The sequence below is a fragment of the Suhomyces tanzawaensis genome (assembly GCF_001661415.1).
Source record: "Suhomyces tanzawaensis NRRL Y-17324 unplaced genomic scaffold CANTAscaffold_2, whole genome shotgun sequence".
Taxonomy (NCBI): Eukaryota; Fungi; Ascomycota; class Pichiomycetes; order Serinales; family Debaryomycetaceae; genus Suhomyces; species Suhomyces tanzawaensis.
The window spans coordinates 1,016,967-1,027,811 of record NW_017963637.1 but is presented as its reverse complement, the minus strand read 5'-3'; the positions used below and the strand labels follow the sequence as shown (position 1 = coordinate 1,027,811).

The following is a 10,845-nucleotide window of genomic DNA, read 5'->3' as shown; positions in this document are numbered from 1 at the left end:
AAGTTGGGAACAACCCATAGAATGGGTATGCTTAGTCATCGCTTAGTCAGCCACATCTTTATATCGCGGACTTGGAAATAGACGTGTATCCACAACATGTCATCTGCTGTTAGTGCCTTACAACCGGAGCTTTGGACAAGCTCCTCGAATGAAGTCCTCAAAATTTTCATCACAGATGGAACAGGTGCTATCAACTTTTCTCCCGAGTTCACCTACCCCATTTTTGGTGATGCCGAGACAATTTATGGGTATAAGGATTTAGTAATATTCTTATGCTTTGACCACTATACATTCTATCCATTTTTGAACATAAAGTATAGCGAAAAGTTGGATGACCCAGAGATTGGTGACTTGAAGGAAAAAATATCGGAATTCTTACCATTAACTACAGTTTTCAAGGATGAAGAGAAGTGGGTGGACTCCATTGAAGATGAAAAGAAACAATACCAAATTCCAGGTGATTTGGTTCAAGAGTTCACCAAAGATGGTGAAGATTTTTCCATCTACAAGTTGAATCTCAGTGATGTGGCTGGGCTTGAGCTTCATAAAAGGCTTCAAATATTGGTCCTTCTCTTCATTGAAGCAGGATCATACATCGATGCAGGCGATAAACTATGGGAAGTGTATGTGTTGTACAAAAAATCCGCAAAGGAACCTTCCATTGTTGGTTTCACTACCGTCTACAATTATTGGAGATACGGAGGAGCTGAAAAGTTCGATTTGGATGTACAACAAGTTCGCAAAAAGATTTCACAGTTCATAATTATGCCCCCACATCAAGGAAAGGGATTAGGAGGAACGTTTTACAAGCAATTGAGTGAACAATGGGACAAGGATGCACTGGTTACAGAGATTGTGATTGAGGATCCTAATGAAAGTTTTGACGATTTGAGAGATAGGGTGGATTTAAAGCGGTTAAACGAGCAAATCGACATCTCTGCCATCTCTACCGCTTCTAGCCCCGAGTGGTTGAATACCACTCGCACAGCATTGAAGTTGGAGAAGAGGCAGTTTTCTCGTTTGGTGGAAATGATCCTACTTTACAAGTTGAAGCACAAGCAGGACGAAAGTGCTCGTGCCGTGCGTTTACACATAAAAAGACGTTTGTATGAAAAAAATAAGGACGGCTTGAGCGGACTTGATGAGAACACAAAGAAGGATAAATTGCAAACTGCTTACATCGCTTTGGAAGAGGACTACTACAGGATATTGGGCGACATCAAATTGAACACCAAGAGAAAGACTGAGGAGGGGTCGACTGGAGTCAAGAAAAAGAAGATATAGTGTATTATAGTAAAGCAAATCCCCTGGAGTTGATAAACAAGATATAGTGTATTATAAACAGAACGTTAGTGGGTTTAGTAAGTTTAGTGTCACTTTAATGAAGTGTGCCAGATCAATCAGACCCTACAAGCAAGATGGGGATGGGAGACATTCTCGTATGTGAAAGCCGTGACTGCGTCATACTGACCACTCGGTTGTAAGCAACTGGATCTAGCCGTCCACCATCCGCGTGACGTGCGTGGTGATGGCATTCCAGTCAGGTCTACTATGGCTTCCATGACGTCATCGAAACCACCCGCACAGAACGACGAACGTGGGACGATATCGAATCTTGGTACAGACTTCCCCCGTTAGCTGAGGGCCAGAGAACACCCACAATGCGTATGGTAGCAGTCGCTAACAGTTTCGCCCACCACTAGCGGACAGACTAGTCACCAGCAACCCGCAACAGCAACCGCCCAAAAGGGAAATTATCCAGCAAGGACATGAACAAGGGGCCCGAGGCGCACCGAATTCACAATTACGGGGCTGCATGAAAACCATGTCACGCCGGCAAAATATTCTGCGGGAGTATATAAGGAAGGAGAATTAACTTTGGAGCAAAATTCTCCGATCATATCCTCAATTGGAGTAATTTAATACTTAATCAGTTAAGATGCATAGAACATACTCATTGAGGTCCTCAAAGGCACCTACTGCCGCTCAATTGCAATCGCCCCCACCACCTCCTTCCACTACCAAGTCCAAGTTCTTTGGTAAGGGAGGAATTGCTTCCAGTTTCAGAAAGACTGTTGCTGGTAACACCGGCCCAGAATTGTCCAGAAAGTTGTCTGCCTACATCAAGCTCGAAAAGAATGTGATGAGAGCCATTGAATTGACCGCTCGTGAACGTCGTGACGTTGCCAAGCAGTTGAGTGCTTGGGGTGAAGACAACGACTCCGATGTTTCCGACGTCACTGACAAGTTGGGTGTTTTGCTCTACGAAATCGGTGAATTGGAAGACCAATACATTGACAAGTACGACCAATACAGAATCACCTTGAAGACCATTCGTAACATCGAAGCTTCTGTCCAACCATCCAGAGACAAGAAGCAAAAGATTACCGACGAAATTGCTCTCCTCAAATACAAGGACCCACAATCCCCAAAGATCCCAGTCTTGGAACAAGAATTGGTCCGTGCCGAAGCCGAGTCCTTGGTTGCCGAAGCCCAATTATCCAACATCACTAGAGAACAATTGAAGGCTGCCTTCAACTACCAATTCGATGCCACCAGAGAATTGGCTGAAAAGTATGCCTTGATTGCCGGTTACGGTAAGGCTTTGTTGGAATTATTGGACGATACTGCTGTCACTCCTGGTGAGACTAGACCTGCTTACGATGGTTATGAGGCCTCCAAGCAAATCATTATCGATGCCGAAAATGCCTTGGCTGCATGGACTTTGGATGCCGCTGCTGTTAAGCCTACTTTGTCTTTACACCAAGAGTACGATGACGAAGAGCCAGTTGATGGTGAAATTGAAGAAGCTGCCGAAGAAGAATTCGCCAAGCACGACGATGAAGAAGTTGTCGTTTCTAAGTAAGTTTTAATTTAATAACTTCTCTTTCTTTAATCAGTATTATCTACGATGTTTTAATGCAATCCCTGGGTTCCCGAGGTTCCCTTTGATATTTGCAGATCTCAATTTCATTATTGTAGTTGCTGCACTTCCATGCCTGTAGTTGTTTGCAATTTTCCTAAACAGTACGCACTCTGTCTGTTTTGGGAATCGTTTCATATGGCTTGCATAAGAACACGCAAGCCAAGCCGACATCTGAATCGCGACATTTGCAATCAACTAGGAACAACAATGTCAATATGTCTCCCTAAACCAACCTCTAGGTTTGAGCCTTTCGTTTCTAGCTGGATCATATTTCTGGTAGCAAGAGTGAGTATGCTGGCAAAACAGCTTGCGGCTAAACCACGAGAAACAGGTGACTCGCCAGCTGCTGCTGCTGTATTTTCATCTGGAATGATGTTGGAAAATTTGACGATTCGGTACTCGTTTGTAGTTGATATTTCCGCGATCGAATTAAGGCGAGGCTCATCACCAATGTAGGGGGTGCCATAAGTTTGACTAGCTGATATAAGGAATTTATAAAACTTTAGTGATTGTATAGCAAGGGATGATTGTGAATTCAGTGGAATGTCCACGAAAGATACGTCATCAAGCGATTTCTGAAGATTTGATTCACCACTCTCACTTTGCTTGGAATATTGTAATCTGCTTTGGAGCTCGCTCCTATCAAGTTCGCTAAATGATAAGCCCAAAACACTGTCGTCAGGCTCGGACATAACAATGCCTAGATCTAATCCTTCTGTGATGCCTTGAAACCCGTGATTGAGGTTTTCCAACATTTCTGTATGCTGGAAATCTCTACCGATTTCTGTATCATGATCACCTGATGCATTTCTTTCAATAGCTCGAACGAGACTAAACTCTCGAGTGATTTCTCTGGTTTCAGCATTGGAAGCTTCAGGCATAGAGTTTGACAATGCGATCATTTTCAAACGAGATAATAGCCTGTTGTTACCTGAGACTTTCTTTGCTTCCGCCAATATTGATTCATATACACTTATCTCTATGCAAGAGTTGGTCTTCTTAGAATGCATCCGACTTTCATAACTTTTCACGGATTCTTCCAAGTTTTCGGTACTTACTATGATATTTCCATTCTTATCATTTACTAATTTGTGAAATTTCAACTCGTTCTTGGATTTGATAACCTGATTGTAAGTGCTCTGGTTTTCTGTTGTGGACATGTGGAAGTTGGCATCATTGGTTATGCTTTTTCCTGGTTCATATTCTCCAATTTGATCTTCAAGTTCAGGGGGAATTTCTAGGTCTTCAAGCTCAAATTGCATCACATCTTCAGCTTGTTCAGCTGCAAAATCTGGCCTTGCCAAGTTCAAGTTTATTAAGTTTCCACTCTCATTGAACACAAAATCTACCCCAGATGAATTTGCAGCCAGTTGAACTTCATTACGTAATCCCATGCTATGGTCAATATAGTTACTAATCAATTGATCATCGATAGTTGTAACCATTTGAGTACTTGCATCAGGGTGCTCTGTATTCAAATAGTTCATACTGGGAAAGATCTGTTGGTCCTGTTGCTGAATTTGTAGTCTTCTACGTTTCTGTGGATATGTTGTATCATCATTGACAAGCCGGACAAAATCAATATCAAGATTGAATTGAATATCATCTTCCAAGAATACTTGTCTTTGAATGGAAGAACCATCAATATCTGTTTCTGTTCCTTTTGATGTGAAGCTTCTAGGATCTGAGGAACCAAAACCTCTAAATAGAAACTCCTTTGATAGTTTGACTTTGATCAATATAAGATCGTTCCACAAGAGGTCTATCTTTGCTTTATATATCATGGATATTCCATGGAGAACACTAGATGTATATCTGATACTTCGGTCTTGACAGCATTCACCTAGTTGTGAACATACTTCAGGAATTGATAGGTTCAAAATGTCCCTCTTTATAGACCTTTTATTGGTGATTCTTGGACCAACTGTGGCTAAAAGCCAGGCTGTTTGAAGGGATGCTGATGGTTTATCCATGATGGTATTACTCATTGTAGATATTACAGTGGTTGGCTGTAAAAAGAAAATGCGAAAGGGACTGGAAAAAGGGCGCCAGACAAAGTAGTTCGGAGTTACGACAAAACCAATGTACTGGTCCCCTTTCCAACAGTTAATTTATCCGTTCGGTTAACCGACCATAGTTGTGATACTTTAGATACATATATTGCTTGCTATAATTATCCCCAATTTGAAGTCAATATAAAAGCTATTACCATAGATCTTACAACACTCATTTCAACAATAAGTAAATCAAAAACCAGCTCATCGTCCATTCCATAAATAAAAACTTCCCGCTAAAAACTAAGAAAAGAAATGCTCCCAAGCAAAATTACCCATCATAATAGCCAATTAATATTCCGTAATTTGTCATAAAGTACTACCAACCATTTCACAGTAAGCTCATAATCTTTCTCATTTACCGATTCACGAAGGCCAGTGAATGTGCTAAGCTTGAATCTCTGATTCAAGTAAGTTGAGTTTTTTCCGATATCAAAACCGGGCACGCCATAAAGCAAATTTGAGTAAAAGCTCTCATTCACTCCCAAATATTGATAATCCTTAGTGTCCAATTTAAGGTTCTTTTCCCAATGCAACAGCTTATAATTAGCCAACTTGAATTGTGAAAAGTGACCCACCTTCTTATAATAACTATACCATGGATAGTCTTTGATTAAGTTGCTTTGAACATGTTTGTTATACTTATCGGTAGCAATTGTATCATTGTATGAATCTTTGACAAGCAATTTTATCTGGGCAATAAGGTCCTTCAACCTAACATCTTCCACTTCAGGATAACTTCTCTGAATATCTTTGAAAATGGACCATTTACTTAATAAGTATTGCCCTACCTGTTTATTCTTCCATTCATCCAAGATTTGTTCATTGTCGCCAAAGAATGAATCCAACAGCTTTCGGATGAAATCAAAATAGGACCGTGCTTTGTAATCCACCACTTCATGTTCACTAAGATTTATGCCTAGTAAGCCAATGTATCTAATCAACAGACCGTGGAGGATAAGGTCTGTATCTATGTGTCTATCAGTCAACCAATTGAGAGAATAGTAGTTTGAGTTTGGAATGTAGACTGAGGATTCTCTCTTAATATCATTGTCAAACCTAATATTGATCAGCGGAACCACAAGATGATTTTGAAAAATCCCTGCATCTGAAAATTTGAGCTCCTGTCCTAGAACATTGTTGATAGTACCGTTATCTTGCTTCATCCAGTAACGATGCAAAGTTGTATAGTTTTCTTCGTAGTCATGATCTTCAAAAGGTTCTTCATCGTCCGTGTCATCCTCGATGTTTAGATCGCGAAGTATGCCTTCGGTTTCTGTTTCTGGAAGATTCTTATAGGATGTAGAGCCCTTTGGAATGGGTACAAACTTGGACGTCAGCTTCAAAATGTGGTTGAAGAACGGATTGGAATCAACATGCAACTTACTTCCAATAATGCAATCACCATCTATGTTGATATAACTAAGGATAGGACGCTTGGCGTCGAAAGCAACAGTGTCATTCACAAAAAGTTGACTACCAATCATTCCATCTGATGAACCATCCCAGCTGATAAACTTGATGTTCCTCAACGGTTTCCAGCCTAGCTTGACTAATCTCTGGTAATTTCTCATTATTTCAAACAAAACTGCGTGGCCACTTGAAGGATTTGATGAAGTCAATGAATCTCTCTTGGATGCAATAATAATGTCACCATCGTTTATAATACCCTTGAGAGTGCCAACAATATTGGTAGCTTTACCTTTGGATTGCCCATTGAAGGTGGTAGAAAGGTGAAGATGTAAATTATTAGATGATTTCAGTGGGTGAAAGTCCCAGTCACTGAAGTCGTCGTTCTTAATAGTCTCTTTGAAAGTGTCAAGTATTGGTTTGAGTGCATTTAGGCTGACAGGGATAGATACTATTTTGGGGGTGTGAAAGTGCAGAAGTGATCCCATTCCTAAACTGCTCCTTGAAATAGCCCAATCGAGCTTCTTCTCGTTGGCCTTCTCGTAAGATTCAAAGTCGTAGTAGTTGATGAATGCGGAAGCTCCAAACTTTTGTGCAATCTGGACTTTCTCCGCAATACTAATATTGGAATTCAATTCTGTCTTGACTATCACCACCTTTTTAGCAATTTCAAACCCATGCTTCACCAATAGCTCGTAATCCTCGGTGTCACCCGAATTAGCATAAATGTAATCGCTATCAATGGTTCCATTTGCCCCAAAAGAGTGAAAAGCTGGTGTTTCAGAGTTGGGCTCAAGTAATTTTGCAATGTATAGTTGTCTGCCACTTTTGGAGTCAACTAAAGTCAATTCCAGACTTTCAGGAACCTTAAGCAAAGGAACGTCATAGGAGTAGCTATGGGTTTTGAATCCGAACTGCTTAAACTGAGATTCGACAAAGGATGTGAGTTTATGATTATTACTTCCTAATGTGTTGATTTTGCTCTCGGAATGGATTTTACTAAACGTTTGGAGCCACTTTAGAATGTGTTGCTCGGTCGTCAAACTACCGTGGGAATTTCCAATGCCAGCAAATACCAAAAAGTTGCGTTTGACCTCGGACTTGGTAAGGTGAATTCCATGATATCTTCTGTAGTCCCGACTCAACGACGTTCTCGGCAAAAATGTCAATTGTAATACTATCAACGCAGCCAAGCCCAAAGAACAAAACCACCAAAAGCGGCGAGTGAAAACATGGGGAGAATCCGAGTAGCCTATGCTGCCATACTTAGATGAGCCGTCTCCTTCTAGGTCATCTTGTTGAGGCCCATTGATAGTCTCTTCGGAGTTTGGTGAAACTGCTAATAATGCGGTTGCCTCAGTCTGGCTTTCAGGAGCAACAGACTGACGTTGGGAAAGTTCAGCGGCCATACTAGGACACTAAGCTATTGATCATTCAGTCTAGCGTAATCGGATAAGATTGAGTTCTAAATGTGGAGGAATGATTAGGTGTAGTATCCGTGGGTCATGAATAGAGTATTAATAGGCCCCCCACGGTCCATGTCACGTGATATGCCACATATCAGATTGAACCAAGGAAGGCTACAATATTGGCAATTGGCCACATGAATGGTATCCCATAAGTCTCCAAGTACTAGGTTTATCCCATGCTACAAGATGTCATTCCCCACTCCGGTTTGGTGCAAAAGTGCTATGACACATAAGCTATCTTCTCAAAGGGGGAAGCGATCGGGATCTACGGCGATTAGGTAAGATATTACTAACAAGAAGGGATATCTATAATGAATAGTAAAACATAGGGTCTAGAACCATTTTATGGGGCCTAGAACGATATATAAATAGATGCCTATGTTACTTCCAAATTATTAGGAGAATGCAGATCTTGTACGTCTTCTTGGAGAAGTCATGGTTTACACTATGGATACATGCATTTGAGGTGACTGTAGAAGGATGTTTTAGGAACGTGAATCTTTCTCTGGCAGTTCACGCAAATGAAGTCGTGTGTACACAGATGGTTCACCCATAACATGTTGGATGGGTTCAGTAGTTAGACCTTGTGTACTCCACGTCTCGAGGCTGCCCAGAAAGCTAGCTAGCGCTGCTAGCTTACTTGTTCAAGATGCTATTCAAGGTTTCGGGGTCAAACATGCCAGACCCAGACTGGAGCGCTTTGGCAAGAATAACCAAGGACTTATCAGTAAAGTCTGGTTTCTTTCTCAACTCATCCAAATCATTGCCAAATTCTCCAGCCATGAGTCCCAAGTATGCATTTTGTAACTTCACTTTATCTTTCTGTATGCTTTCTTCTATTTGTCCCATGTTGGTTATGGAATTCAAACTTTTACCGAATCCGGTTGTCTGTGATAATTGTGTGGTCGTGAGCTGTATCTTATTGAGATTCCTGTGGGTTTCATTGGTGAGAGGCTTTGGTGCACTTCCCTTGGTGGATTCATCTTCTGAATCGATGTCTATATCATCTATGTTGACTTGTGCTTGTTGTTGGACTGGTTCATCATCTTGCTGAACCTCAGCTTCCTCATCTGAGGACGACGATGAGGACGAATCGGAATCTGAAGAGAAGTCTTCTGTTCTTCTCTTCTTTCTTCTTCTTCTAGAAGCCTTGTTGTCTGCCCTAGGCTTCTCGTTCTTGATTTGTGCTGCCATCTTGATGAGTTGAGCTTGATGAGATGCCGTTTTTTTGATGTGCGAACAGAGATGGGGGTGTGCGCGAAGACTCATTTGATCAGTCGTATAAAACTAATGTTAGTCCAGAACTACATTCGATAGTATTTACCCTTAGAGCTCAGGTTTAAAATTCTTATTACGAATTGATTTGAAACAACTGAACGAACTAAATCTATCTATCTTCATATTCCTTACTTTTTGGCCTTTTTTACTGGCCCTGCAGGCTTTCCAGGAGTCTTTCTCTTCTTGATTACTCCAGTTAAATCATTAACAGGGACTTTCTTCTTTACAATGGAAGTCAAGTCGTTGATGGCAGCGGCAGCGGTGCTCGAAGATCCGCTCTGGCCATCGGAGGTAGGCTCGCCCAACAAGCCCTTTATTATATCTAATTGTTCCTGTTGTATTTCCTCTGCTGGGTCCTTCTCCAAGTCTTGGAGCCTCAGTTTCAAATCTTGAATTAACTCATCGTTTTCTTTGATTTTAGACTCGTCGTCTTCGGTCTTGTTTCTGAGGACCACCGATTCGATGGCCAACTTCATCTGTTCAACAGCCTTATTCCTCAGTTCTGGATCGTCCACACTGAACTCTAACGCCAAGGACAACTTGTAGTGGGACTCGGAAATTAATGTAGACTTTTTAGGGTCGTAGAGTTTCAATCTAAGATTCAAGCAGCTTTCAAAATCCTCAACTGCCTGAGCAAAATTACCTGCCTCCAAGGAAACTTCTCCTAACAAATCGTACGTTTCGGAAAGCTTTTTCACCAAGGTAACATACTCGTTTGTGGTCTCCTCTGAATCCTTAAAGTATGGTTCCTCAATGTCTTGAAGAAGATCCTTTTTGGAGTCAGCCTGAGATTCAAACAAAGTCCTCGTCAAGTCCAAAATTTCCCAGGCAACTTCAAAATCACTTTGCTCCTCCTCTCCATTTTCATGTTGTTCACCCTCTCCCTCTTCTTCTTGCTCTTCTCCCTCAAGTTCAGGCTGTGGGTCGCTATCAACTTCCTCGCCCTCTAATGGAGGGGCATCGTAGAATTGGAACTTTCCGTCATCCTCTTCTTCTTTCTCTTGGTCTTCCTTCTCCTCCTTCTCTTCCTGCTTGGCTTCGCTGCTTCCACCAAACACATCTGACTTGGAAACTGCACTCTGGAAGAGGGCCTTTCCATATAACAATAATAAGTCCGCATCTTCTTCACTGTTCTCTTCGCTGAACAATTCGCATGCTTCGGCGTATTTCTCACTGGCTAGGTCGTAGTCCTTGGCAGAGTAAGCCCTGGACCCATCTGCTATGATCTTGGAGATTCCTGGTGTGTATGCCATCTTGTGTTGGGGAACGCGTTATACAGTCGCGGTAGGGCCTCATCAAGAGGGAGGACCAAATCAAGAACTGGTGTGTTCACGTGACATAGCCGCATACCCCAGTAGCTCCTAAACAATAGCTGGATTGGACTTGAATTGATTTCATTGCTAATAGCTATTGCTGGCCATAACTGTCCTTTACATAGACCTAAAACCACTGGGCTTATGCGAACGTTCCCATCCTCCATCTTTCTGATAACACACACTTATAGAGCTTGTCATGTCTGAATGGGGAAGCAATTTAAGCACCTCCCAGGGTCGAAAGCAATTGAGAAGAAAACCGCCACCTCCGCTATACGATAGTGACGATGTTCAGGAGTTTATTCCTGCTACGGTAAACTCGCCTGCAGTTGTGACCCATCCTTCAATTCCCGAGCCTGTGACTCAACTCCCATCCTACTCATCCGCCTCCTATT

The 10,845-nt window shown here is 41.8% G+C and overlaps 6 protein-coding genes across 6 annotated transcripts; 2 read left to right on the top strand and 4 right to left on the bottom strand.

Moving 5' to 3' along the window:
* Positions 1–96: 96 nt before the first annotated feature.
* On the top strand, positions 97–1,284 carry HAT1 (histone acetyltransferase catalytic subunit; the record flags this gene model as incomplete). Its single annotated transcript, XM_020209492.1, has 1 exon — positions 97–1,284. The coding sequence occupies one exon, from the start codon at positions 97–99 to the stop codon at positions 1,282–1,284; it is 1,188 nt and encodes a 395-aa protein (XP_020066030.1).
* A 655-nt stretch (positions 1,285–1,939) lies between these two features.
* On the top strand, positions 1,940–2,866 carry PIL1 (lipid-binding protein; the record flags this gene model as incomplete). Its single annotated transcript, XM_020209377.1, has 1 exon — positions 1,940–2,866. The coding sequence occupies one exon, from the start codon at positions 1,940–1,942 to the stop codon at positions 2,864–2,866; it is 927 nt and encodes a 308-aa protein (XP_020066029.1).
* Positions 2,867–3,117: 251 nt separating this feature from the next.
* On the bottom strand, positions 3,118–4,914 carry CANTADRAFT_20460 (uncharacterized protein; the record flags this gene model as incomplete). The annotated part of the gene is made up of 1 exon (XM_020206570.1): positions 3,118–4,914. The coding sequence occupies one exon, from the start codon at positions 4,912–4,914 to the stop codon at positions 3,118–3,120; it is 1,797 nt and encodes a 598-aa protein (XP_020066028.1).
* Positions 4,915–5,086: 172 nt separating this feature from the next.
* CANTADRAFT_180603 (uncharacterized protein) lies at positions 5,087–8,154 on the bottom strand. The gene has a single exon (XM_020206369.1). It carries the CDS (start codon positions 7,797–7,799, stop codon positions 5,259–5,261), a length of 2,541 nt encoding a protein of 846 aa, XP_020066027.1. The 5' UTR covers positions 7,800–8,154; the 3' UTR covers positions 5,087–5,258.
* Positions 8,155–8,495: 341 nt separating this feature from the next.
* On the bottom strand, positions 8,496–9,053 carry CANTADRAFT_20458 (uncharacterized protein; the record flags this gene model as incomplete). Its single annotated transcript, XM_020206569.1, has 1 exon — positions 8,496–9,053. One exon carries the CDS (start codon positions 9,051–9,053, stop codon positions 8,496–8,498), a length of 558 nt encoding a protein of 185 aa, XP_020066026.1.
* A 36-nt stretch (positions 9,054–9,089) lies between these two features.
* On the bottom strand, positions 9,090–10,842 carry CANTADRAFT_180419 (uncharacterized protein). The gene has a single exon (XM_020206368.1). The coding sequence runs from the start codon at positions 10,388–10,390 to the stop codon at positions 9,266–9,268; it is 1,125 nt and encodes a 374-aa protein (XP_020066025.1). The 5' UTR covers positions 10,391–10,842; the 3' UTR covers positions 9,090–9,265.
* Positions 10,843–10,845: the final 3 nt, after the last annotated feature.

Excerpts from the sequence above, each read along its gene's own strand:
- CANTADRAFT_180419 (XM_020206368.1), bottom strand. The coding sequence starts at position 10,390 with ATGGCATACACACCAGGAATCTCCAAGATCATAGCAGATGGGTCCAGG.
- CANTADRAFT_180603 (XM_020206369.1), bottom strand. The coding sequence starts at position 7,799 with ATGGCCGCTGAACTTTCCCAACGTCAGTCTGTTGCTCCTGAAAGCCAG.